Genomic DNA, 27,563 nt, shown 5'->3' on the forward strand with positions numbered 1-27,563 from the left:
CTCCGAATCCTCGTGCTCTCGCGAGAAGATTCTAGGAGAAGATCCCATGCTGACGCCGGAAGATATACCCTTCCGGGGATCATGCAGGGGTCACGGGTGACGTGACATTGTTGGTATTGTACTCGAAATGCGCATGCGCAAGGGGAGATATCCAGTGCTTACAGCACCGCCTGGCGGTCATCCGGGACTCATAGAACCGTAGTTACAGGCGTAACTTTCGTTTCTGCTGCAGCTAATGGGGATCTCAATAAATAAACAATAAACAATAAACAATTTCCACTTTTTTCTCGAAGTGCATAATGAAAAAAATCTTCCCCCTAACTAATATAGATACATGCAGCATGTGTTGCCTTCATTTTAAGGCTTATACAAGACTTTTCATTTTTTGCGGCTCCAGACATATTTGTTTTTTGTGTTTTTGGTCCAATATGGCTCTTTTAACATTTGGTTGCCGACCCCTGGTCTAGAAGAGTAAAATCGCACCTAACGCTCAGGTAAGCTAGTGTTTCTTGTGAGATGCTAGTGTTTTCCATTTGTGATTTTTTTTTTATTTTAAATGTTATTGCTGTGTTTTGAACCTTTGGAGCCAGGGTAAGACAGGCTGTGTGAGCCACGTGTGTGCAGGGAAAAGCAGCTCTGGCTCATCCAACAAAGTAGTTGTTTTAGTAGCGTTATCTCCTTGGCTGCACATGTGTAGTTAAATGTTTTAGAAAGTATGCCTCGGTAGACTTGAGTAGCTGCAACAACAAATCCTCTTAGCACAGTCGACTGGATTTAAGTTGTAGGTTTCAGCCATAAACATTTAGGAGACATGCGAGTCATGCTTCATTTTTGAGTTTTGCAGGCCAAACCGCAGCAGCCTGAGACTAAAGACGTCTGCCAAATAAAACTTGAATTCCTGGATTCAGATCCAGAGTAACATCAAAAGTTATTCACCTTTACATTGGGCCATGGCTCACCTCTGGGGGGAAAAATAAATAAGAAATCAAGCAATTCCATGAATTTTGGAGAACAACTTTGTTTCTGGAGGTGATCAGACACGCTTGCCAACTGAGGTTGGGTCTCTTGACTGAATCTGTCTGCAGTGAAGTATAAAAAAAGTGTTTTTATTTGTGCATTTGTTCAACTAAGCCTTTAAAGTAAAATAAAACTAAAAAATGCTGCACACCAACACTTTAACAGTGTTACAGGAGACATAATGAGCTTTAGAAAAAGCAGAAACTTCCCTGAAGTCTGATTAAAACATCTGCGACTGTACAAAAGGACCCTGTTAAACCGTATCCGTCTTGCTAGAAGAAAAGTGCAGTTCCTGGACTGGCTGCTATGGGCTAGATCTTGATTGACATGCTTAAAGGTACATTTTTAAAGAAGAAATAAATATATTTCAAGCCTCAAAAATGATTGTGATGATTTGTGATGATCATCATTCATCAAATTTTGTAAACCCACATATGTATGCGTAATTGGTTGCAAGTGCTACTGTTTAAGCAAAAAAAAAAAAAAAAAAAGAACTTACTTGTGCTTAATGAGGAAAGTTTGGTGTATTCTGCCCCGCTTCCAGGCTCAGATTAAATGGGGTTGGGCACCTTCAGTTCCTGCAAAAATGGTGCCATACGGAGACAAAAAAATCCTCTGAGTGAAATCACAGGGGTTTTGTCCAGTTCTTTTTACAGAGCATGTGTTCATAGCAGTCAGTGAGATGTGTGATCTGTTCCACTTTCATTAGGTGTTCCTGAAATCAGTATCAAACCTTTGTGCCTCCCACATAAAGAAATCCATAAAATGCATTTATGAAAAATTACATTCCAGTGCAGCCAATCAAGAGAACAGAAAAAAAAAAAAACAGACGACAACATATGACGTGGGTACACTGGTGCAATTAGCTGAGAAAGGATAACACCTGGAAAGAGGAGGGGGGGGGGGAAGACGGCTTCACACTGTGTATAAATACACAGTAGGAAGGTGCAAAAACACTTAAGCACGAAAGAGACACACTCCAACAGTTTAACAACGTCATGACGAAGACTAGCATGTGTGGAGGGGGAGGCTCTGCAACCTGGTAGCTGTTGGGAGGGGAGATATGAAGGGAGCCGGGGAAGGCATTGAATAATGAGGGAAGTGTATTCATCATTATGTGCACGTGTGTGTGTGTGTGTGCGTGTTTTGTGTGAGTAATCAAGTCTGTGAACTCTGCTATACTATACTATTTAGATTTTTAATTAGGTGGTGACAAAGATGGAAAAGCTGCATGATTCTACTCTGGTCTGGCTCTGTGATGTCACAGAATCTCTCTGAATGATGCGTTGTCAGTCGTAGACAGCCCCAAAGTGTCATGATCATAAAACAGGTTTTTAGTAGGTACTTCCTTCAAAATATCCAAACAAATGTTTTCAAGTGCAGAAATGTAAACAGATTTTTTTTAAATATGTCTCTTTAAAGATTAACATTATTAAACTTATCTACAGCCATTGTCAGTTGTTTCCTGTTTCTGCTGACGCTGCCTCTAATTATGCAGTCATTAATCATTCATCCATCTAATGTGACAGTGAATTAAACCAGCGTCCCTCTTAGGAACAGTCAAATGCGATTTCAATAATTCACGCCGCAATAAAGCCATTTCGGATATCACAGAACACCATCAAGCTGCTGGATTCGATTCTGCTTTGTTCATGAGTCAGCACCACGAGTCTCGTCAGCATCTGTAGTCCAAGTTGCATTTTCTCTGTGGTGCCTTTTGCTTTTTAAATGAAACCTCAGAAATAAAATGTTAAGCTGGGCAGCTGCAACAAAGATCAGAAATGCTCGTCGGGGCAGATGCAGAAACTGGACTCGAGTTTAGAGGGAGTTTGGAGACGAGAGGAAGGCTTCAAGCGACTGGAGATTTTCTGTGAAGCTCAAAAGGAAAATCTGCCTTTTGCCATCTCGCCCTCCCTTGCTTACGCCTCTCCTCCTGCATACTGCTTCTCTTCCTTCCCCCTTCAACCACGCATTTTCCGCCCTGAGCTCTGAATGTTAACGGCTGTGTATCTCTCTCCCTGAACCTCACCTATGACTTCCCAGGTGCCAAGCACAGTAAACAAGCACCCCTCAGTTTATCCTGAATCGCGCCAGGGGACACCTCTCACTTTCGCAGTGTTACACGGACACGTCCCTGTCGTGCAGGTAGTGACGTTTATGACCTGTAAACATTAACCTCTGGCCCTTGCCCCCCACCTTTGTACCAAATTGAAGATAATGATGATGACTAGTTTGGTGCATCGTGATAACAGTGATGCCAGATGTCCTTTCTCTTCCTCCTTCCTGGTCCTATCTATGCAATGAATAAGTGGAGAGGATGTGGTGAGGTGTTTTTAAATACAATCTAAAAAAAAAAAACTATCAGAAAAAGTTGGGACGATATGGAAAATGCAAAACGGAAAAAAGTAATATGAAAAAAAGCGGTAATTGTTACGTTTTCATTGACTTATGTACAAAACAAGAGGTTTCATGCCTTTCTTTGATAACTTCATTTCATTCATTAATATACATCAATATTTGCATTTCAGGCCTGCAGCATACCTATCCAAAAATTCCTTCAAAAAATGATGGGACAGGGAGGCTTTTTCCATTTTATAATACTTATAAGAAGTCTTGACTGGGAATAACTTCACCCAACTAGCCTCATGTAGCCTCATTTTGTGTCATGTAGCCCCATGTAGCCCCATGTAGCCCCATGTAGCCTCATGTAGCCTCATGTAGCCTCATGTAGCCCCATGTAGCCTCATGTAGCCCCATGTAGCCCCATGTAGCCTCATGTAGCCCCATGTAGCCCCATGTAGCCCCATGTAGCCCCATGTAGCCTCATGTAGCCCCATGTAGCCCCATGTAGCCCCATGTAGCCTCATGTAGCCCCATGTAGCCCCATGTAGCCCCATGTAGCCCCATGTAGCCTCATGTAGCCCCATGTAGCCCCATGTAGCCCCATGTAGCCCCATGTAGCCCCATGTAGCCCCATGTAGCCCCATGTAGCCCCATGTAGCCTCATGTAGCCCCATGTAGCCCCATGTAGCCCCATGTAGCCTCATGTAGCCCCATGTAGCCCCATGTAGCCTCATGTAGCCCCATGTAGCCTCATGTAGCCCCATGTAGCCCCATGTAGCCTCATGTAGCCCCATGTAGCCCCATGTAGCCTCATGTAGCCCCATGTAGCCTCATGTAGCCCCATGTAGCCCCATGTAGCCCCATGTAGCCTCATGTAGCCCCATGTAGCCCCATGTAGCCCCATGTAGCCCCATGTAGCCTCATGTAGCCTCATGTAGCCCCATGTAGCCCCATGTAGCCCCATGTAGCCCCATGTAGCCCCATGTAGCCTCATGTAGCCCCATGTAGCCCCATGTAGCCCCATGCCCATGCAGCCCCATGTAGTCTCATGTAGTCTTGTTTTTTCATTAAAAAAAAAAAAAAAAAACATTTCTATGCAGTTTAGAGGTTTTGGGGATGTCCCTTTTTTTTGGCGCCTGCATTGCTGAAATTGCGGCGTCCCTTATTTCTATTTCTGAGAGGTGGCAACCCTACCCGTCACCCTGGACTGGACGAGTTGAGCATGTTCCAGCTGGCCATTGTTGCTAACATGGCACCACACAGAAAAAGGGGAATATGGGGCTTCAAAAGCATCCTGGGAACGCGCAGCTTTGCGTCAACGTTAGATTATTTTAAGTCTTTAATGATATCATGAGGGAAATCTTGATAAACCTTTGCAATCATTCTTTGAAGATCATTGTTATTAAACATTTCATTGGTTCTTTTTGAAAAAGTGGAGATCCTCTGCTCGCCTTCAGCCCTTTTATAGATACCAGATAATCAGTACGCTAATATCACCCTTTTAGATTGTCTCTAAACCACACAGAATTTCATGCAGAGCTGAAATGCAAAAATGGATGTAAACAAGAAAAAAACAACTTTTTCTTCTCCCTCCATACCATCGCAACTTTTTTTTTTTTCTGATTTGTGATCCGGTTGCATGCTCATAAGATGTAGGATGTAACACCGCCCTCTCGTTCTCTCTCCAACTGCAGCAGAAGTAGCGAGAAACTTCCAGAGCCGAGCTAAACAGAGCATCTCAGCCAGCCTGACACGCAGCCTCAGGGATGCCAAATGGCTCTCCATTTTTAATATATACTATGTTTTGTTGCAGGAGTAACTGTATGAGATGACACTAGCTGCAAGCCGGAGGAACACCGGCGCCTTTAGGATGTTGTTCTTAAATTATAAATCTGCATCAACACAATAGGAGTTTTGGTGACAGGGACAGAAAAGCCCCCCCCCCCCTTCCCAGACAGACGTTAATGACGACGTTTAGCTAGGACTGTGTTTAGTGCAGAGAGATCTCCACATAAAGTGATTTAGGTTTCCAGCAGTTGAGGCTTTTCCTCATGCCAGGCCTGAATGTAACACCTCATCTCCCCCTGGCCTGTTTCCCTCCTCCGTGTTCCTCCCATTTTGTTTGCCCCCCCCTCCCATTTTCCCCACGTCCTCCCATCTCTGCCACAGTTGTTGCTGGATAACAGAGCGAACGTGGAGGGCGCCCTGCAGGATGGGGCGGAGAACTACACGGAGACGCCGCTTCAGCTCGCCGCTGCTGCAGGTACACAAAAGCGAGCACCAAAACAAAAACAAAAAACACCTCGATTTCAGATGTGAACGTTTAAAAATATTCTTGATGATGACATGCTCATGAAAGGCCACACTCTGCTTTAATTACATTTTTTGTTCATCACCTGAAACAACTACGTATGAGACGTGACATTAATGCTGTGCAGAAGCACGTTTATCACATTATGGTGGATAAACTATGTGCATACTTTACTACGTATCTGTCCATGTAATGTGTTTCAAGTAGAAGTCCTGCATTGCAAATCGTCCACCTCTTTAAACAATAGCCTAAGTCATATTCTTCTTAAATATTTAAAAAAGCAAAACAAAAAAAACTGAACCAAATATTTGGTTTAGTTTATTACCTTATACTTGGTTTAGTTTATTACCTTTTTTTTGTTTCTTTTTTTTTTAAAGGGTTACAAAATATTACGTTATGTAGAAATACCAGTTCTGACCAGAGGGGGGCATACAGATCTGAGGATGGAACTTCCTTGTGATGTGCTGCCCCCTTGTGGTTAGAAGTGGTATTGCTACATGAAGTGGCTTTAAATAAAAGGGCAAAGAAGATAAACTAATTAATCACCTTAAATTGTGTTAAAAACATTTAGATTAGATCGAAGTTTATTAATGGAGGGTTCCAGCAAACTAATAAAAAGTAGTAATAGAATAAATATACATTTATATTCACACAGAGTTTCACACACCAGGTGTCAGACAGATATTGGAAATCCATTTGGACATTTAATGGCAGATCTTAGTTCTCTTGCTCATCGTATCTCCCCATTTTATTCTAGGCTTCTCTTTAAACATTATATAGAACATATATATGCATATATATTGGCAAGACCTTTTAAAATCAGATATATGCATTTTAATCTTGCAGAGGTTGCTGGTGTTCTTGTCTGAAGGTAGAGTGGGTCCCCAGCCCTCGACAATCCAATCTAACATACTGCATTTTATTGATGAAACCCTGATTCTGTCAGAGAGGAATAAAATCACAGACGTGAAACACAAAGGACACTGCAGATAAGATCACTTTACGAGGTGTTACCTTTACAGTCTTTAGGCAGTTTAAAATAAAGTGTTGTTTTTTGTGACATCATAACAGGCCACTAACTTGTCTGAGTCTCAGAGTGCAAATGAACTACAGTAAAATGTGAAAGAATTTCCAGGTAAAAAGAAATGGCTTGTTGTACCAAAGCTGGTAAATTCCAGTGTGTTCACCGCCTCTTCCTTGTTGATCATCCCCACCAGGTAACTTTGAGCTTGTGAGCTTGCTTCTGGAGAGAGGCGCGGACCCAATGGTTGGGACCATGTGTCGAAACGGCATCTCCTCCGCTCCCCTGGGAGACATGAACTCGTACAGCCTGGCAGCAGCACACGGCCACAGGTGATACAATCAATCCCACGCAGCCGGCCACTGTAAATCTATCCATTACCACAGTATTGATCCATTTACGCACACATCTGCATCTTACAAAACACCGCAGCACGAGACGTCTCGTTTTTCTGCAGTCTGACGGGCTGCACTTCCAGCTTCAGTGCAGCTCATTAACATTCAGGGCAGTGGGAAATGGACCGGAGTGTGGAGCCCCAACAACACGATGCAGCATTATTAGAACAATCAATTACAGAGTGGCGATCATGCTGAAGCGTTCAGACTACATTAAGGCTCATTATGAGATGCAGTCCTCTCTTCCACACCATGTGCCTCTTAAAATGCATGTTAAAATGTTTGCACTACCCACGTCCAGGCTGCATCAAATGCAGCATGACACGAAGTTGGACAGAGACGAAGATGAAGAAGATGGATGTTTCCACCGTGATCTAGATCCGTCATGTCTCAGTACCCTGCAAATTTTCACGGCTCACTAAAAAGCATCTTTTCAGACTTGGGCAGCCTCAGACAAGATGATGTGCTATTAAACAGCTATTAACAACGAGGCTTAGAGGAGCCAATTTTCCCCATCTAAAACGACTCAAAGATGAATTTCATAGCTGCTTGAGAAATGTTTTATATATTTACACCATTTTGCTATTATGTCTGACAGTGACATGCAAGGTGAAAAGGAGAATTAAATGAAGGATTCAGGATGAGGGTGGGGTAGCTAGAGGGTCTAGTTTATCCTGCAAGACAAAAAAAATAAAACGAAAAAACAGGCAATAAAAAGAAAGTCCCTGAGCTGGATCTCTGGAGAAGTTAATCAGAAACGTACCAGTGCTCCCAGAAAATCTCCTGAGGAAGATTCTCTAGTACGTTCCTGCAGCTTTTACCACTGTAGTGGTTCTGATAGAGGGCCGTGAGCGGAGGACAGGGCAACACAGGAAGGAGCAAAAACAATCAAACGATCGGCAGGCGATGTTTTTCTTTCTGACATATCTCCTTTGCCTTTGTTATTCACAGAACATCTGTGTCACAAATCAGATCTAGTCCGTGAAACAGTCCGGACTGGCTGATAGTCCGCAAAATATAGTTTTTGGTGGAACTGCTGTGAAATTCATTCGTTTGAGCTGTTTTAGATGGGCCGTACAAAAGTGAGTTTTCACCATGAAAAAAGGATTCCTCCATGGCTATGTGTCATCCAGAGCCAACTCAGGGAAGACACTTGCAGCCATAAATACTTAAGAAATATCCCTGTAAAGATCGAGTTGGTTAAGCTTGGTGATTCAGAACCAGGTTTAAATCTTTACAATTTAAAGGTACTCTATGAAACGATAACACCCCAGACCAAATGAGGGCAGTATATCACGGGAAAGTTTAGCCCCTATCATAAGCCAGATCAACGAGCTCAGTAACAAATGCTGCAATCATTAATTTTACCTCTAAAAAGGGACAAAATAAGAACAACAAGGCTTTCTGGAACAACTCCATGGTCAGCACAGCTTATGATCTTTGAGGTTAGCTATGCAAACCCCGCTGAGAGTAAACAGACACCGGCCTTCTAAAGATAAACAGATTTTGTTTCATGTAGTTAAACCCGAGCAGAACCTTGACTTCATCTTCCCACCTTGATAAACGGCACTGGTAGTACCACGCCTCGCTTTTGCTCTCACTGCCGAGTTTGACCAGAAATTCCTAAAACTTTTCTGACACTAGAAGAGTGGAGGTTGTTATTTGAGTAAATTTTTTTTAATTGCTTTTTTCCATGATCAAATGTACCAAGCTTCCAAAAGCTTACAACCATTTGGATCACTAACAACCGTGAGAGAGTTTGTATCATTCAGCATGAATGTGCTGACATCAAGGCACTTTTGCAGTGGCTCAAACGTGCTTTAATAAGCCGCCATCTATGCAACAGGATGTGTCACTGTTCACGGAGCCGGAGGAAGCTCCTCCTCGCTGAAGCAGATGGTGCAGTGATGCATGAGCAGGGTGCGATCGCACAGTGTTGAAATTTGTTGAAATCAATTCTCAGGAGAGACATCTGTTACTGTTGGGTCACCGTGTTGCAAACAGCGGGTTGCAATGTTCATTAACGCATTTGGAGATTTTGCAATTTGAATAAACTTTGGTCTTAGATTCATCAGTTTTTGAGTCTCAGGTACTGAAGTAACACCCCCCCACCCCCCAAAAGATCTGAAATACATTTGCTTATTATTCATAGCCATCACTTTGCTCTCAGTACAAGTCCAGTTATGCAAGAGAGCAAATAAGAGTACAACTCGGAGAGCATCATAATAGTCATTTATCCTCCGTGCCTGTAGGGGGACCCAACGAGCAAAAAAAGTTAAAGTTCCTCTGAGTGGGTTGAAAAAAATTGTAATTTGGAAAGAATTTGTAACAACATTTTAATAATGATAATAATAATACAGAAAATTTATTTAAATAAGAAATTTGTTGCATTTTAAGATTTTCAGCATTGTAGTTTGTAGTTTCTTTGGATTCCGTTTTCAGAATTTGGTTTGCGCAAAGTTTTGTTTTCTAAACCATTTTTCTTTTTTGTTGTATTTTGTTTTATCTAACTGTGGATTTGAACTTTTTTTTTAAATGTTTTTCTTCCTCTGAGATTTTTAGGGCTGGACCTAAATATTTGGATATTTACCATAGATACCAAGGGTTGTTCATTACAAGGACAACCCTTTTTCAGTTTTGCATTCTGAATGTCGGTTCTTATTTTCCACGGAAACCCGTAGCCCCTGGCTTTACGGCTAGCCGGAGAAATTTCCAATGAATGGAAAGAATGTTTTCTGTTTTCTAACATATTTATATATTTATAAATAGACTGGATTGTAATGTAGTTTCTGTTATCTGGAATTAAATTCCTATCTCGTATGAAAACTAGCTAACTTCTGTTCCTGCTATTTGATCCCAGGCCAGGTTGATTGTTTTCAGCAGTTTGCTGTGATTCTGTCACTGATATTTTTTCCACCTCTTCCACTTGTTCCCCTCTAGGAATGTATTTCGGAAGCTTCTGTCCCACTCGGACAAAGAGAAGGGGGACGTGCTGTCCCTGGAGGAGATCCTGGCCGAGGGCTCGGAGCCTGGAGAGAGGAGGTTGGCCCCCCAGGCCAACTGTGGAGGGACGCTGCGAACAGGAAAGGCCAGACTGAGGGCCTTGAGAGAGGCCATGTACCATAGCGCAGAGCATGGCCATGTGGACATCACCATAGACATCCGCAGCTTAGGTCAGATTTACTAATGCATGCTTCAGTGGCCCACACGCCTCGCTATGTGGTGCCTCCATCTGTCCTGCAGATGTGCTCATGCTGTGCCTGTCCTGTCCTGTCCTGTCCTGCCCTGTCCTGAACCCACTGTCAGCTGTCATCTCAACTCATCCGACATGAAAGAAATAAAGAAGAAGGACTTGTATGCCCCAAGCATTAATGGCTTCGGTTAAAAGTGTGAATGCGATGAAAAAACTGTGCAAGCTGTGCTCATTTTGTTAATGTGGCAATCATCAGCTTTCTTCCCAAAACACTGCAGTTAATCCAGCTCAAGAGTTGGTGATTTCATGCAGCCCAACAAGGTCCAAACAAACCGTTTTCCGTGCCTTTCCTGTCTTATTTTAAATGTTAGTATTATATGGAGCCAAATCAAGGCCAAAAGTTTTGCTAATTTGAAAATAAAATTTGAACCTGAAAATTCTTTTTTACAGTTTCAATTTTATTTTTTTCAGTATCAGATCTTTTTTTCAGTTTCAAATCTTTTTATTTCAGTTTCAAATCTTTTTTTCAGTTTCAAATCTTTTTTTTTTTCAGTTTCACGTCTTTTTTTTCAGTTTCACATCTTTTTTTTTCAGTTTCACAATCTTTTTTTTTCAGTTTCAAATTTTTTTTTCAGGTTCAGACTTTTGGCCCTGATCTGGCGTGGGGGCGTGGCGTCAACTGAGAGGGGCGTGGCATCATGAGTGACAGCAGAACAGAGAAGTGCGGGGGATGTTCCTCAGTCCTGTTGCCTTCAGGAATCGTAGGTTGCAGAAGTTATCAGTAGAAGTATGATTCAACACTGTATATACACCAGAATCACGTGATTGCCAGTGGAAAAAACTGATATTAGTGACACATTTTTGTTTAAAAAGCTGTTTTAGACCGTACTTGGCACCAATCGCAGTATAAAAGCAATAAACTATGCCAGACTGTACAGTTCAACAGCCACACTTTAAAGTTTGACATTTCCCACTTCCACATACTACCAAGTACGGTCTAAAACAGCTTTTTAAACAGAAATGTGTCACTAGTATCCGTTTTTTCCACTGCCAATAACGTGAATCTGGTGTATATACAGTGTTGAATCATACTTCTACTGATAACTTCTGCAACCTACGATTCCTGAAGGCAACACGACTGAGGAACATCCCCCGCACTTCTCTGTTCTGCTGTCACTCATGATGCCACGCCCCTCTCAGTTGATGCCACGCCCCCCACGCCAGATCGGGGCCAAAAGTCTGAACCTGAAAAAAAAATTTGAAACTGAAAAAAAAGACGTGAAACTGAAAAAAAAAGATTTGAAACTGAAAAAAAGATTTGAAACTGAAATAAAAAGATTTGAAACTGAAAAAAACATCTGATACTGAAAAAAATAAAATTGAAACTGTAAAAAAGAATTTTCAGGTTCAAATTTTATTTTCAAATTAGAAAAACTTTTGGCCTTGATTTGGCTCCATAGTATTAAAGTTGAGCTAAACAGAATTTGGTAGGATTCCTTTTACAGTGATACTTGACAGTTGGTAAATTTAAAAAATATATAAAATCTGAAAAATCTGAAAAATTGATTATACTTATTTATTTATTATTAAAATGATCCAATATTATGTATGAAAACCTTTGCTTCCCATATTTCTCATGACTTCCTTATACATAAATAATGAATATATAAATAGTTATTTCAGGTCCTTCCATTGTAATGGAAGTCAGAATCCCCTGATTCGACTCCTGCCATAACTGGTTCAAACCAAGATACTACCACTGCCGTGTTTAACAGTTTGGATCTTGTTCTCATGCTGGAATGGAGTCTTGTCCGTTCTTGAACTTTGTAATTTAAAAAGTATCGTTCTACATCTCTCCTTTATATTCTCAAACAAATGTTCCAACAACTTTCTGGTTTGTCTCTGATCTGTAACAAACTGCAGACGGGTAGAAATATACCTTCTAGAGAGCAGTTTTCCCCCTATAAACATCATTTTGCCCTGTTAATGGTGTTGTTTTAATGTTCTCCTAATGGTGAACATTAACATGCAAATGCTCGAAGTTCAACTATGAATCCCACTCACAGCTCCCAAATATTGGAACATTTGACTTCATAAATGAGTGTTACATTTGTCTCCTGTGTTTAATGGGGTTTTATGGTTTTATTTATGCAGAAATATGATTAGCAAACGTTCAAACACCACACTACGCCTTGGAAACAGCAGCTGACAAAATGAAAAGTCACGACTAGTAAGATCCAACAGAACCGGACGATGTACCAAACGAATAACGTTGGAACATTGCTGTAAACCTGGGTATTCACCATTAAAACCACAATTTTAAAATTTCATCTGATGCGTTTTTGTTTTTTTTGTTTCTTTTCTTCAGCAAAATATTTTTTTTTAAGAAGAAAATTTTATTTATCGAAACAAAAAAAAAATCAATCTTTTAATTTAAGGAAAAACATACCAAAGTGTCAAAATCCAGCACAAGTTCAATGACTTCAACACAATCATCTTGACCCCAACATGGTTCTTTATAGACAAAACATCTTCTGCCTTGCTGTGATTTATACTTATGTCATGTCCATCAATCACTCCAAAGTATCAAAGACATCTTTTAACAGGACAATCTTATTTGCATTCAAATGCTCCTTTGGTTTTGCCACCACTAATCCAACGCTCACGTTCACACTAACGCCACGCAGTGATGTTAACATGGTCGGTTCTGTCGCCCGTGACTTCTTTTCCACGCTTGCTTTCTTCTGCGCGAGTGTGTATTCACTGTCCGTGTGCTGGTGTTCCCAGGCGTTCCCTGGACGTTGCACACCTGGCTGGAGTCCCTGAAGACCTGCTTCCTCCAGAACCGCCGGCCTCTGATCCAAGGGCTGCTCAAAGACTTCAGCTGCATCCAGGAGGAGGAGTACACAGAGGAGCTCATCACGCACGGCCTGCCGCTGATGTTCCAGATCCTCCGGGCCAGCAAGGTCGCCGGGCCTTTCTTTTTTTATTCCTCACTTGTTAGGCTGGATTTCTGGGAATGAAATGTTTATTACATGCTATGGTGACATTAAAACCCATGTTTGCATATCTTTAACTGCACTCCAAGTCCTGTCATATACATTTGCATCACACTTCTGTTCTGGATGGTTCAGGGAAAATAACAATCAAATATGAGTCACGTTTTTGTTCTCACTGTTGCTACTATTTGCTTGCAGAATGAGGTGATAAGCCAGCAGCTGTCCGTCATTTTCACACAGTGTTACGGGCCCTTCCCCATCCCGAAGCTGATCGAGCTCAAGAAGAAACAGAGCTCACGTTTGGGTAAGACAACGGCTCCTAAACACCTTACTAAATAGACCAGATATGGAGGTACAGTAGCAGACCTGAAGAGGCTGAGGTTTGTCTGGATTAGGAAACAGGTCAGAGGGACAGCTCCGATTGGCTGGAGATAAACATTAAAAAGGCCAGATTAAGATTTTTGGGGGATATGTGGAGAAGAGGGACAATGGATATATTGGTAGAATAATATTGGCAGTTGCGCTACTAGGCATCTGGCAAAGAGGAAGAAAAAAGACCACATTTATGGACGTCTCATTTATGAACAGCTTAAAGTCTGAACATCTCTAAGGTTATGATGACAGATGTTGCTCCGTCTGACCATTCTTGCGTTTTCTTTGTTTCTCAGTTTTAATGACAACAGAAGCTTCCAGGCAGAGATCACCAAGAAACGGTACATAGGTGAAAATACCTGAGAAATGTTTATTCAGATTTACTCCTCCTCCCCCCTCCTCTACTCACCTTCAGACAATTACTTTATGAATAAACTAAGTGGTAAAGTGATTAGTGTTATTTATACTACTGCTCCCACCAAAGTGAAGGTGATCACTGCTAAAAAGAAACCTCCGTGGAGAAATGCTGCACGAGCCAAAGATGAAAAAGAGAGTGGTGAAAAGCTGAACGTGGGTTAATTACAGGTGCATTATAACATTTAGAAAGAGAGACTGAGCATACTGTAATAAAGAAACGAGGAATGCAAGGCAATCATATTTTTCTGAAAACAACAATAACGCACTTTGTTCACTACTGTTGACAGGTTAACAAATCCAGTCGCTGTAACAACAAATCTAAGCTAACAAAAATAGTATGTGGCGTTCCCCAAGGTTCAATTCTGGGGCTTCTGTTGGTTAACATCGTTATGCTTACTCGCTATATACTCACTTTAATTATGAAAGAAACCCAAATGTATTACCATAACTACTCAGATGACACACAAATCTATATAAACCATCTTGCCAGGAAACTTTAATCAAACTTAAACATTAATCAAATGCATTGATCAAATTGAAGAATGGAGGTGCCAGAATTGTCTTCAGTTAAATGAAGACAAACAGAAATAGTGTTTGAAGCCAAGAAAAAAAGATTAAAAGTCAGCACTCAGCTTCAAGCAGTGAAGCTGAGAACAAATAGCCAGGCCAGAAATCTGGGAATGGATCTGGACCTGAATTTTAAACAACCACTTTAAGACAGTAGTAGCAAAGTCAGCCTATTATCACCTAAAGAACATCTTGAGGATTAAAGAACTGATGTCTCAGCAGGACTTAGAAGAACTTGTCCTTTATCTTCAGTAGACTGGACTTTTATAACGCTGTTCTCACGGGTCTCCCCAAAGAAATCCATCAGAGAGCTCCAGTTAGTTCAGAATGCTGCTGCCCGAGTCCTCACAAGAGAGTTGACCATACAACTCCATTTCTTAGATCTTTACACTGGCTTCCTCTTTATAGCAGAAAAGCTTTTAAAATCCGGCTGTTGGACTGGTCTAGGGCCAAAATAAATCTCTGATCTCCTGGCCCATTAAGAACCAACCAGAACCCTCAGGGTCACGCTTACTTTCTGTACCCAGAGTTAGAAATCAAGAATTCGCGTTTAGAAATGCTCAGTTTTTAAAACGACTGGTTGCTCCACTAAGTGCATTAGCATGATGAGCAGAAGTTTCTTGTTCAGTCTCAATCAAGTTCTCTTCCTTCATTACTTTTGGGAGTAACTCAGTGTTTGTCCTCCGTCATGGTGAAGCAAATATGCTTTCAAATGAAACAACCTGATATTTTAACATGGAAAGAAAATCCTTTTGTAGCTACTGCTTTAAGTTTATTTGCTAAGACTTTTTTTTTCCTATTCTAACATTTTATGTTTGTTTGAATAACAGCGTTTGGAGGATCATATATTTCCCTGTAGAGAAACTTGTAAAAAAGTCAAGATATATTAGAGTATCAAAGAGATGTGGCATTCAATTCAGACTATTTCAATAAAAACAAAGGTGTATAGTAATTTTAAATGTCCACAAAAATCCACAAAAACATTGTTTTCTCTTGGCTGGAGGCATAAAAACTGGTGTTTGTATGTAGCTGCAGGCTGCTGAATCACATTTACAACCTAAAAGTTCAAAAGTAAAAAAAAAAAAAACTTCTTCCAACTGAAATTAGATTTATGATACATATAAACATGTTTCTCTTAAATCCTGCCTCTGATTTTCAGCTAACACACCCAGCTAATGCAGCAAGAAATCTAATTATTGCCGTATGTATACGGTCAATTACGCTGAAATTGCCCGAGGCGCTACACGGCTGTTCGACGGTTCATGTTCTGGGGTTTTGACCTGGAAGTCATAAAAGAAGCTCGAACACAAACAAAAAAAGATGACAACAACATAATGTAATTAAGAATAATCATAACTAGTAGCGCCCATCTCATTTGTAAATAGAAAAGACTAAAACATGCACAAAATGTTCATATGTGGGGCTTTCAAATAGAAAAGTTCAGGCAGAAGATTAAGCACCACAAAAACAAACAATAAAATGGAAAGTCCAAAGTGTTTAAAAATAAAAACCTTACATTTACCTCGGTAATGAAACTGTTTTTTCCTGAAGGTAGAGTGGTCGACCTTTCATGGAGAGGATGATTTATTTGAGCTGTACAACTCAGAGAACAGAATATATTATTATTCCTCTAACATGTTAAACACCTTTTTAGTCTATTCATTATGTGTTCAATATTGAGGTTTTTCAGTCAATATTAACATAAGTGCTATTTTTTCAAATTATTTTCAATTCTAAACAATATTTTGTAAGATCCAGTTATATTTTTATGAATGAAATTAATTAAGACATTTCAATATTTTCTCATCAGTCATTTTCTCAGTCAGTAAGAAGGATTCAATTCAGTTCTTTTCCTCTTGATATTAAGAATTTGCATGAAATAAAAGCTTGCTATATATACATTTTACCAGCTTCACTGTCTGTAATGTTATAATTTATTTGTTCTGCATTTAAACCTCAAACTATGTTTGAATTGAACAAGAAGCAGGGAAACGTGTGCTGCAGCTCCACCTACTGTTTCCTTAACAAAATGGTGACGTTTATAAATGCTGCATTCTGTAAATCTATGCTTAAAAATATTACTTTGTAAAAAGGTGCTGGTGGATGAACTTTACAGAACAAGTAAATAAACACCTGATCCTCAGTTTCTGGGTATTCTGCATTCTTACTTTATTTAGGAAGTGTTTTTATTGTCTGCTGTGTTTTTTGTTTTTTGTCCACAGATCCGCACTTCCTGAACAACAAGGACATGTCGGACGTCACCTTCCTGGTGGAAGGAAAACCATTTTATGCACATAAGGTTTTGCTGTTTACAGCTTCAGCCAGGTAACGGAGTATATCACACTAATGATGTAAAGTATTCTGGTGTTTTATTTGACCCCAGAGCTCCGTGTAGTACGGTATTAATAAAGTACACTAATCTAATCTCTTGTGATTTGTCCAGGTTCAAGTCACTGCTCCAAAACAGACCGGCAGCAGAAAACACCTGTATTGAGATCAGCCATGTGAAGTACAATATTTTCCATGTAAGAAGTTTAATAAGATTTATTTAATAATAAGAAATATTTCTCTTACGAAACAAAAAACAAAACAAAGGGTGTTTAAATTCAGGTCAGAGAGAGGTCACGGCAGAGACGTGATTATTTAAACTCTCAGGAACTCCTTGTATAAGGAGGCACAGGTGAAAACGATGAGGGTTTGCTGAGACAGCGATTGTCAAGAGAGGAATTAATAATAATATAATATTCACAAGGAAAACCAAGACTAGAACAAAAACGATTGCATAAGATTGAATAAAATTGAATAAAATTGCCTGCTTAAATGTGAACACTTTCAACATTTTATCTTAAAACCTTCATTCAGGAAAAAAGTTACAGTTCCCAGAACTGCTATAAAACAAGATAAAGGTGCATTAAAGTGTAATGGTAGCTTTTATTGCCTTCATAACTTAATAAAACTGATCATGTCATTATGACCTTTTCTTAAATTAAAAAAATCCTTTCATCAGTAAATGCGGGTAGGTTTCTGAGTCTTTCTCCCATCTCAGGCACAGTGGGCTGGTGTCGCTTCATGTGTCGTCATGCTCCAACTATTGCCACAGTTGTTTGTGGGAAGACCAACATCCATCAGGCATTTCCTCCATTTGTCACCTGGAAAGGTGATTTCTGCTTCTGCGTTGAACCACTGCATCATAATATAACTAACCCCGGTTCGACATGGACTGTTGTCAACGGCGATTACAGGGAAGCCAAAATGAAAAGATAACCAAAAGAAAAACCATAAACCGAAACAGTGAGAGAGGTTCCGATTTTTTTTTTACTGTTTGAGGGTAAATAGTGTGCGATACTTATTTCATTTTGTGAAAGGAAATGACTATAACTCTTGTTAAAACTTCTCCCTATCAGGTTTAAGGCAACATTTTCAGGTTTCACCGGGTGAGATCAAGCTAACCTTCGTTTGCAGGTCAAATAAGGTCACGTGACCTTCTTCAGTCACAAAAGGGTTTGACCCAAACCTCAACTAAACCAGCGACAGTACATTCGGCCTTTCTTGTTTAAAAGAGCTGTCGCTGTTAATATTAAAGAGCATATCATGTCTAATAAAAGCCTTGAATAAAAACAAAACCATAAATACCTCGCTAACAAGTCACAGTCTGATTTGTTATTCCTCTGTGCTACAAATCTTTACACTTTCAGAAAACTGTATTTATATAAAAAGCCTCTAAGTAATGCATCGTGTATCATAACCCTAAAAATAATCTGTATAGTTTATTTAAACCTGCGCAAATACTCCGAATATAGATCTTTCCCCCAGTAAAGATAATCAGCAACAAATTTCAGCGATTTCAGCGATGTTGTTCTTTAAATAGACGCAACGATGCAACAGATGGTATTTGTGGTCCACAGGTCCTGTTTACACCTGAAAGAAAGATGTGCTTTGAGAGATACGAGCACAGGTGGACCAGTATCAACACACCCAGATCAGGATCAGATAAAACCTCCTGGACCTCATTCCCAGTTGGTCTGGGATGTGCGTCACACGCAGCAATGTAAATGTGTTCTGGGCAGCGCCGACGATCCAGAAAGAAAGCTGATTTTTATCATAAAACACTGGAGCAGGAGGATGTACTTAATCAGCAGAGGTGCACTGACGATGCAGATCTCCTTTAACCTCCGTCACATCTATTACATATGTTTATTTGAGCTATTGGTCAGAATACAGTCATTAATACGACTGTCAGATCTGTTACTGTCTGAACTTATAATATAATGCACCAGAACAGTGCACTGGATGTTTCCACAGCTCAATATTTTGATTTTTTCTGTCTGTTTATTTGCGTACAGAGCAGACAACTGACATGAAATCAAAAGTGGTCTGTTGGGGGGAAAGATGCCACCAAAAATATTTGTTTTTGTAGTAATAATCCTGGGTGTAGTCTTTTACTAGACTGAAGCCTGTACTTTTGTGTGCGTTCCAGCTGGTCATGCAGTATCTTTACTGTGGAGGCACCGATACCTTGCACATACGCAACACTGAAGTCATGGAGGTAAGAACTATTCAAGCAAAGCTGACAGAGCCACAGTGAGAGCTCTAGCGTTTCTAATTCCACATGTCTTATCCTGTATGGATGTGCTGTTCCCTGCAGCTCCTGTCTGCAGCCAAATTCTTCCAACTAGAGGCCCTTCAGAGACACTGTGAGATCATCTGCTCCAAGAACATCACCACCGAAACCTGTGTGGACCTTTACAAGCACGCCAAAGTGAGAAGCAGCCTCGCGCAGCTGATGTGCATTCTCCCGGATACTGACACTTTACTTTGGCTTTTCTTTGCAGACAGTATAAACCTAAGGTGTTTCATGTTTAGTCTCATCGACTGCTTATCCTTTTGTTCGTATACTGTACATCGATTTTTGCATTTCAAGCCTGCAACATATTCTAAAATGTCCGTGATGTCGTTCCTTCTGTCACAGTTTTGGGGTTTGTTTGTTCCTGGTTTTATTTTGAAAGCCTGTGTCCTTGTTTTCAGTTCATCTGCCCTGAGTGTTTGCACCTGTGTCTCGTCAGCCCTCCTGTCTATACAGGACTGTCTCAGAAAATTAGAATATTGTTATAAAGTTCTTTATTTTCTGTGATGCAATTAAAAAAACAAAAATGTCATTCTGGATTCATTACAAATCAACTAAAATATTGCAAGCCTTTTATTATTTTAAAATTTCTGATTATGGTTTACAGTTTAAGATTAAGATTCCCAGAATATTTAAATTTTTTGAGATAGGATATTTGAGTTTTCTTAAGCTGTAAGCCATGATCAGCAATATTAGAATAATAAAAGGCTTGCAATATTTCAGTTGATTTGTAATGAATCCAGAATGTATGACATTTTTGCATTACAGAAAATAAAGAACTTTATCACAATATTCTAATTTTCTGAGACAGTCCTGTATCTTGTCTTGTCTTTCCCTTCCTCCTGGCTGGTCTGTATTGTTTCATCCTGTGTCTCTACGACTGTTTCCTGCCTGACTGTTTGTTTCCCTGGTTTCTGTTTGGTTCTCTGAACGGTTGGATTTTGAGTTTTCTTCGTTTTTCCTGCCTATGCAGTGCTTTTTGTTTAATAAACCTCTTTTGTTTGGAGCTCCTGCCACCTTGGTCACCCTCCCCTTCCTAAGCTAAACCCTTTGTAACTTTGCATTTTCTTGGTCAAAAATACCTGGAAAAGCTGCAATTGGGAACTTCCCAAAAGTCCAGTGACTGGCTAGAAAATGTGAATGCACGCAACATTCAAGACTGTTGGACTCCATCTCCCTTCCCCTTCCCCCTGCTGTTGACGAGGGCACGGTGCTTGCCAGAGCGCATGCATCTGAGCTGTAATGCGCAAGGATGATAAAGTTAGTTTACTACGGTAGCCCGAGGCCTCAGAGAACAGATACCTGAGAATGAATCAATTATGTAATAAATGGAGCTGGAGGGGAGAGGTCGTCTGGGATGTGTGATTGACATTCTGTAAATGTCACGCCCCCCGGCTGTTATTGGAGGATTAGCAGTGGGAGCGGTGGTGCCAAAGGAGTGGCTTTTCTTCTCAAATTACCTAGTTTATTTAATATTAGCTAAAAATAGTGGTCATTTCAGCAAATATGACAAAAGTACCAACTGCAGCTTCTATGCTGCCATTGCATTAGTGCAAATGTCCTTAGTCCCGGGCACTGACCCAGCACAAAACCCGCTGTGCCCAGCGATGCCTCTAACAGACGAGTAGATCGTCCCCGCCTCCCCGGCACCACAGCACGGACCACGCCGCCCCCGTTTCCACGGCGTAATGATGCCCTAGGGCCCAGAGATGTCAACGCCGTCTCAGGATAAGACCACAATATGGCTTCATTTTTGGAAAGTAAAGCTATAAGTGGATTTTATGAATACGGCTATGTGTTGTACACTTTATCAAAGGTTTTTCCCCCGTTAAACTCTTGTCCAGGGTGGTTTTTGACACATTCATGACATCAAAGACATCAGCTAAGGCTTGCTTGACCGGTTTGATAATATTAGGCACCGTAGAAGGAACTATGTTCTATTGAACTATTGCACTTGCAACATCATGTAATAATTACAAAACAGAACATGTTTGGGTTCATTCTGTCTGCAGTGAAATAAATGTCAAAGTAAATTCAAGCTGTTATTTTTTTACTTGAATATTCAGCATCATTGCAGCTTTTTCTCACCTGGCCTTCAGTGAGTGTAAAGGTATTGTGACATGAAAAACACATTTTTCTTGATTTTATGTGTTTTGTTGGGTGTCTTGACATCAATTACACCCAAAAAACAACAAACTTTTAACATTCAGTGTATTGTGTGCTTTCTGGGATTTTCCACATAACTATGCAAAAACGGCGCACCTGGTTTGGTGGCGGGCCGTGACGTCAGGGCCCGCTAAATCACCGCCCCCTCCACCCAGCTCCCTGCCTCCTCTCCTCTCCAGCGCACCATAAAGGCTGATTTATGGTTCCGCGTTACACCGACGTAGAGCCTACGGCGTAGGGTTACGCGGCGACGCGCACCATACGCTGAACCCTACGACGTAGCTCTGCGTCGATTTAACGCGGAACCATAAATCAGGCTTAACACGGAGCTGTTTAGAGCCTCTTTTGTTCTCATCACCGGAGGAAAACTGCTAAGAAGACCCGCGGCCACTGAGTGGACTTAAGATAGGGGACACTGCTGCTTGCATGCCTTTATTTTTATGATTGTTTGCTGTGGTTCGCCGTGCTGCTTTTCCGTGCTTCGCCTGTCGCTCCCGGCTTAACTCTCCGACGCCGCTGTGAGCGTATGGTTGGGTTGGAGGAGGTTTGGAGGTGGAGCGGCGCAATGATTGACAGGAAAGGGGGAAAAGGAAGCGTTTTTCACGGCGCAAAAAAACACCGTCATAAAAAGCCAGGAATGGAGTACTAGAGTGAAGTTTTTCTTGTTACACTCTTTTAGACACATTTGAGGGATGTTGGCCAAGACTTTTAATAGTGTTAAAAGCATGTTAAAAATGATGTCACAATACCTTTAAAGAAAATATCTCTCCCTCTCTCTCCCTCTCTGTGTAGTTCCTTGGTGCCTCAGAGCTTACAGCTTTCATCGAAGGCTACTTCCTGAAGAACATGGTGCTGCTGGTCGAGCTCGAAGGCTTCAAGCAGCTCCTGTACGAACCCCCGGCCCCCGAGAGCCCCGCGTCCAGCCCCGGGATCTGTTCCGACATCCTCCACGACCTGGAGAAGACTCTGGCCACCCGCATCCACTCCATCCACCTCTCCACCTCCAAGGGCTCTGTGGTGTGACCCCCGTCCCCTCCGGAGACCTCTCCCGGTACTCCGGTCTGGCCGCAGCATCTATGTAACAGCCCTGTTAGCGTACAGTGTCCTGCTACACCACTTCCCCGGTTCCATCTCTCCTGTTTTCACGCCACCGTTCCCTTTAAATCTGCCGGTCGCAGTTCCCCGAGGATTAACGTTGGCACTTGTGAGAAAACTTCTTCTCCTCTCCCGATGGCTCCTAACCTTTCTCTTCATACGCCCCCAACAGTGAGGGAAAAAAAAAAAAAACACACCTGCCTTGACCAAACAGTATCACTTAGACCTAAGCTTGATTCTGAAACTTTCTATTGTATTTCATATAAAGAAGAAAATCAACGTGCATGAAATACATACTTTACACTTTTTTCACTCAGTTAGAGTAGAATTTTAACTCAATAAATGCAGCTTTCTCATCATCTCGGAGACTTGGGTTTACAGACGCTTTCTGGAAGTGGATGCCATTGCAGCAGAGGGTTTGACACATGGCCTGAATATAATCCTGCTATACAACCAATAAAAGTGATTCGTAGCAATGCCAGCAGGCAGACTTTTAGGCGGACTTGTGTTACATCTGTGTCGGACCCCGTATATCTACTGTTACTGTTGCGTGCAGAGGCCAGCCTGGTCGCAGGGACTTCCACCGTGGCTGGCGCGCCGACGCCGCTCCAACATGACACAGCCCACTCAGTGAAATCTATGCTGACTTGGAACACGGACGTCCAAGTGGGAAATTAACTTGTAATAACTCTTTTTTTTTTTTTTCTTTTTTTTTTTCATTTCGTTTTGCATGACACCTCCTCAAGTGAGCTGCCCCGATATTGCTTTTTATGCAGAGCTTACTTTACGGACTACTTTCGTGAGAGGAAGTGAGAGAAATCGCTGCTTATTAACTTTCTATCCACTGCGAATCGGAGCGGGATTTGGACGTGGGATTCACTTGGCAGGGTCCTTTTATCTAAAAAGATATTTAAGCAAAGTGTGTGTGTGTGTGTATATATGTTCTGAAAGTCATTGTGCTGGTGGTTCCTTTTTTGCGAACTGATGTACAATATTCTCCCACACTGGCTCGGCGGAGGACACCAGTCTCACTGAATGTGCTCCCTGCTGTTTGTCTTGTTTATGCAAAGTTGCATGTTTAATCCATTCGTATGACCTCTGTGTTTTTTGCTTTAGGTGTGCTTTTTTGTATAGACCATAGGGCTGAATAGTTTGTCAATTTTTTTTGTTCCAGTTGAAGTCCAACAGAAGGGTTTTTCCTTAATTGAGGCTCTCTGATATATTCCCGATAAACATCGACGCGTCTCTCTGTTTCGAGCTTTTACACTTGCACGATGTCAGCACTGAGTTTACTACGGACACAACTGCCCCGGGTCATCTCTGAATACTTAATCCGAGTCATGGGTCGTCCCAATTACACCTGATCTTAAAAGGCCTCCTTATTATTTAGTTTGCACCAGTGACCTGATGCAAAAACTAAACTACGTGATAACAAACAAGGCACCTCCTAAGAGAATAAAATCAATTGTGATTCACAGTCACAACAGATTCTGCTGCTGTAGTTAGGAAGTCGGCAGATCTCTGAAGTAATTTGCTTTATATTCCGTGATATTTAAACCTTTCTAAGATCAGCTCACAAAAGGAGTGTTTACCAGTTTGAAACATGTGAAATGTCCATATTTAGCGGCTGGTCCACTTTCTAGTAAAATACTGTTTCCAACTTCTGTTTAAGTTGAAGAAGTTTTGAAATGTGTCTTGGCCTTTTACTTAATTGCAAACATTAGGAATCTGGACTGTTTGATGTTTTGTAAACAAAGTTTCATTTGTTAATTTACATTTTGCGTTTCTGTGGGAAGCCCAGTCCCGGATGCCTCCGAGTCCAGGGATGTCAGTGACACTTCTAAAGGGTTATCACCATTTCTGAAAGTAACTGCAGCTTAGTGCTCGACAAAGGTTCCCCAAAGTAATCTCTTCTATTGATGATCCGGTCAACATTTGGGCATAGGGTCCATCTCGGATATAAGCGGGCTGAAAAAGAGGGGTCCCATATTGGATTGTGGGTGGGTTCCATGCCCCTTCTGGGTCCCGGTGTGGCCAACCACACAAACACATGACAACTCACATGGAATCAGATTGGAACCAGCAGACAATCCCCTGTTATTGAGCCCAGAAAGGGGCTCCAAACACAAATGTTGGCCGGGGAATGACAGTGATGCAGTACGAGCCCAGGGGTTGTAGACTTCCTCCAGAGTCCTTGAATCCATTTTATTATTAAGCACTGTAAGGAACATCGTTTTTGAACATTTGGACTCAGTCTTTCCCAATCACCTGCTGAGGTAACCAGATTGCAATAACATAATTAATTGAATCAATGTTTTCTAGTTTTGTTATGGTCCATAGTGATGGTGCAGTCACTGGTCCCCATCTGTAAGAAATGGTCAAAGTACAGAGCTAAAATTTCTATTACGGGTTCTGATAACAGGAAGTTGAACCTCAGGTTGTTGGAGATAAACGTCTGGAGCTTTATTTAACTCATTTGTTAGCCTGGTCAGCCATACAAAAATTATTTATCATGAAGGTAATTCGGTGCCTATCCCTTTCATTTCAACTCCACCGGTACAAAATGTACCAAACCAAGGTTTTGTGCCATGACTCACATAGGAATGTTCAAGAGCCACTATTTAAAACAACAGAGATGGCCATTAAATTGTGAATAACACCCTGCATTAACAAATTTTACTGGCAAAATCAGCACTTCCTATTGCATGTTACGTCAATTCGGATGTCTGTCGTTGACACTAGGGTGTTTGCCTACGTCATATTCTGTGTCACTCTGATTGGCTGTATACCTTTACAACAATGTAGAAGCAATTTCTTCTTTGTTGGTACTGCCCTCTAGAGCAATTCATAGGTACAAGTACCAATTCTTTGTACCAAAGAGGTGAAGAATCTGCATGAATGGCCAGCCCCCCCCAACACCCCAACTTAAAAGAGCACAGTTTCCTACAGAAACAAAGAAAGATGATGTGTTTTTATCACTCATTGATGTGGTAAAGTGTTTGGAATTTGGGGTTTTGGATCCACTTTTTGATTGGTTGTTACGCCCTGCAGCTTTTCTTCAAGTGGTTTTCACTCCACTTTGTTAATTATGATGCTTGGAAAAATGATCCATTATGTCTCAGTGCTGACACTGTGCCGTAATTTACTCCGTAATTCTAGGCGATTTGCATATTTCCACATACCTGTAGGCGTAGTCCTCATCAAAGAATATATATCAAGTCTGAAAGTGCTCGATGCTCAACTCCTCCTCTAATACTGAAGCAGCTGAGAGCCCTCGACCTTGTTATTTAAATTATACACACTTGCTCTGAGAGTCTGGAAGTTTCATGCAGTTCAGGAATATTTCCTTAAAAACCATCTGACTTGACGACGACTCCCTTCCCAGGGAGGAAATCGGCGTATCTCATGAATGTAACAATGCAGTAATAGTTGAATATTTGGAAAATGTGCAATTTCTCCAACTCAGCGACAAACCAAAAAAAGAATGGCTTACAATGCAAGTGTCTCTAAACTCACTTTGAATATGTTGTAGCACTCTCAAAATGACTTAAATAATAGTTTTGGGCCCAATAACTAGTTTTAAGAGAAACTTAAAAGGCTATATAAGTTAAATTCTGTAAATAGCTACAGAAAATAAAGTATACATATTCTCCTACAACTTTATTTTCTTATCCACATGCATAGCACTATATATTTTATTTGACGTTCCAGTTATTTTGTTTTACAAAAGTGAAAAGAGTCTATAAAAAGAAAATATGCTTTAGTTTTGTTTTTTTTCAATTAAGCAATATTTCTATTCTATTCTACTTTGAGTAGTACAAAGATTAATATGCCACAGGAGCTGCAGTATAAATGTGAACTGAAAGATGCATAACTTATATAAATGAGTGAATGAAAAAAGGCTAAATATATTACTTTTGTTTAGATTTTTGTGACACCTGCCCCACCGTGTATTTCTGTTGACCTTACCCTGAATGCTTTTAAAAAGGCTTTTAATGTATGTTCATAACATATACCAGGACCATCATACATCATTTTAATTGAAAACTGCTAATTAAATGTGAAATGTAACTCAACGATGCAAATCATTTAGTCTCCACAGAGGTGAACGGTTCATGATGATGTCAAGCACTTCTTGTGCCAGTGTTACTGTAGCCTCAAACACAATCAAAGTATTTTACCAGTGAGTTTAAGTTCAAGTCTTATTGTGATCCAACAGCAACTGAATACAATAAAATATGATAATAAACTCAAAGACTTACGCTTACATGTTTTTGTCAGTCTTGATGCAATCCCAGTAGCAAAAAAAAGAAACTGAAACTTTTCCCTGTTTGATTCAAAAGCTGTTGAGACCATGTCCATAAACATTATTTTATTCAACTTTTTTGTTGTTGTTTTGGTTCATGTTGTTGAGAATGTGCGTTTTCTAACAAGAACCCCCACCGTTTCTCTTCAGATACAATGGAAACATTAATTAAGTCATATCAATCACACGGGGTGAAATTTTATTACCTTTTTTTTTTTAAATACATATGGTGCGAGAGGGGTATGGTGGAGTATAACAGCACACAGGGATGTTAAACTCCTGCGACAGTTTCTCTCCTGTCATGACATGCATTCTTTCATGGACGGCTAATAAAAAAAAAAACAGCTAAACCATGTGAAGATCTTTTTTTTAATATAAACAGACATGAGAGTAACCTTAAATGAAAATGATCATTATTATAGCCGGATACTTCCACAGTGTACCCCAGATTGTGGCACAGCTTGTGGTCCATACTGTAATCCGCATTTTCATCTATTAATAATTTTCCTGATTCCTTTGTGGTTTCTTTCTGTTGTAAAACTTGATTAATTTGCATTTTTCGTTAAAAACTGTCGAGTGAATTTCATTCATTTCATTCTTAATTTTCAGATTAAAAACTAATTTTAATCTTTTGTTTTTGGTCTTTTGGTTAATTATAAGTGAATAAAATCTAATTTTAGCCTCAGTCGCACCTCCACCTAAAAAATGTTTAAAATAATAGATATGAGAGAAAGTCA

At 40.6% G+C, this 27,563-nt stretch overlaps 1 protein-coding gene across 3 annotated transcripts in view; it reads left to right on the forward strand.

Moving 5' to 3' along the window:
• LOC133423800 (ankyrin repeat and BTB/POZ domain-containing protein 3-A) overlaps positions 1-26,775 on the forward strand; it is a 265,489-nt gene extending 238,714 nt beyond the window's left edge. The window contains exons 7-18 of one of the 3 annotated variants that reach the window (XM_061714081.1): positions 3,061-3,162; positions 5,530-5,623; positions 6,889-7,024; positions 10,028-10,260; positions 13,068-13,246; positions 13,478-13,583; positions 13,948-13,992; positions 16,858-16,960; positions 17,079-17,160; positions 19,113-19,181; positions 19,281-19,394; positions 22,218-26,775. In XM_061714081.1, the coding sequence (XP_061570065.1) occupies positions 3,061-3,162; positions 5,530-5,623; positions 6,889-7,024; positions 10,028-10,260; positions 13,068-13,246; positions 13,478-13,583; positions 13,948-13,992; positions 16,858-16,960; positions 17,079-17,160; positions 19,113-19,181; positions 19,281-19,394; positions 22,218-22,448 (1,494 nt within the window). In that variant the 3' untranslated portion in view covers positions 22,449-26,775. The remainder of the gene's footprint in view (positions 1-3,060; positions 3,163-5,529; positions 5,624-6,888; positions 7,025-10,027; positions 10,261-13,067; positions 13,247-13,477; positions 13,584-13,947; positions 13,993-16,857; positions 16,961-17,078; positions 17,161-19,112; positions 19,182-19,280; positions 19,395-22,217) is intronic. The other 2 variants (XM_061714082.1, XM_061714083.1) reach the window with 2 other exon arrangements.
• Positions 26,776-27,563: the final 788 nt, after the last annotated feature.

Source organism: Cololabis saira, chromosome 23, assembly GCF_033807715.1.
Source record: "Cololabis saira isolate AMF1-May2022 chromosome 23, fColSai1.1, whole genome shotgun sequence".
Taxonomy (NCBI): domain Eukaryota; kingdom Metazoa; phylum Chordata; class Actinopteri; order Beloniformes; family Belonidae; genus Cololabis; species Cololabis saira.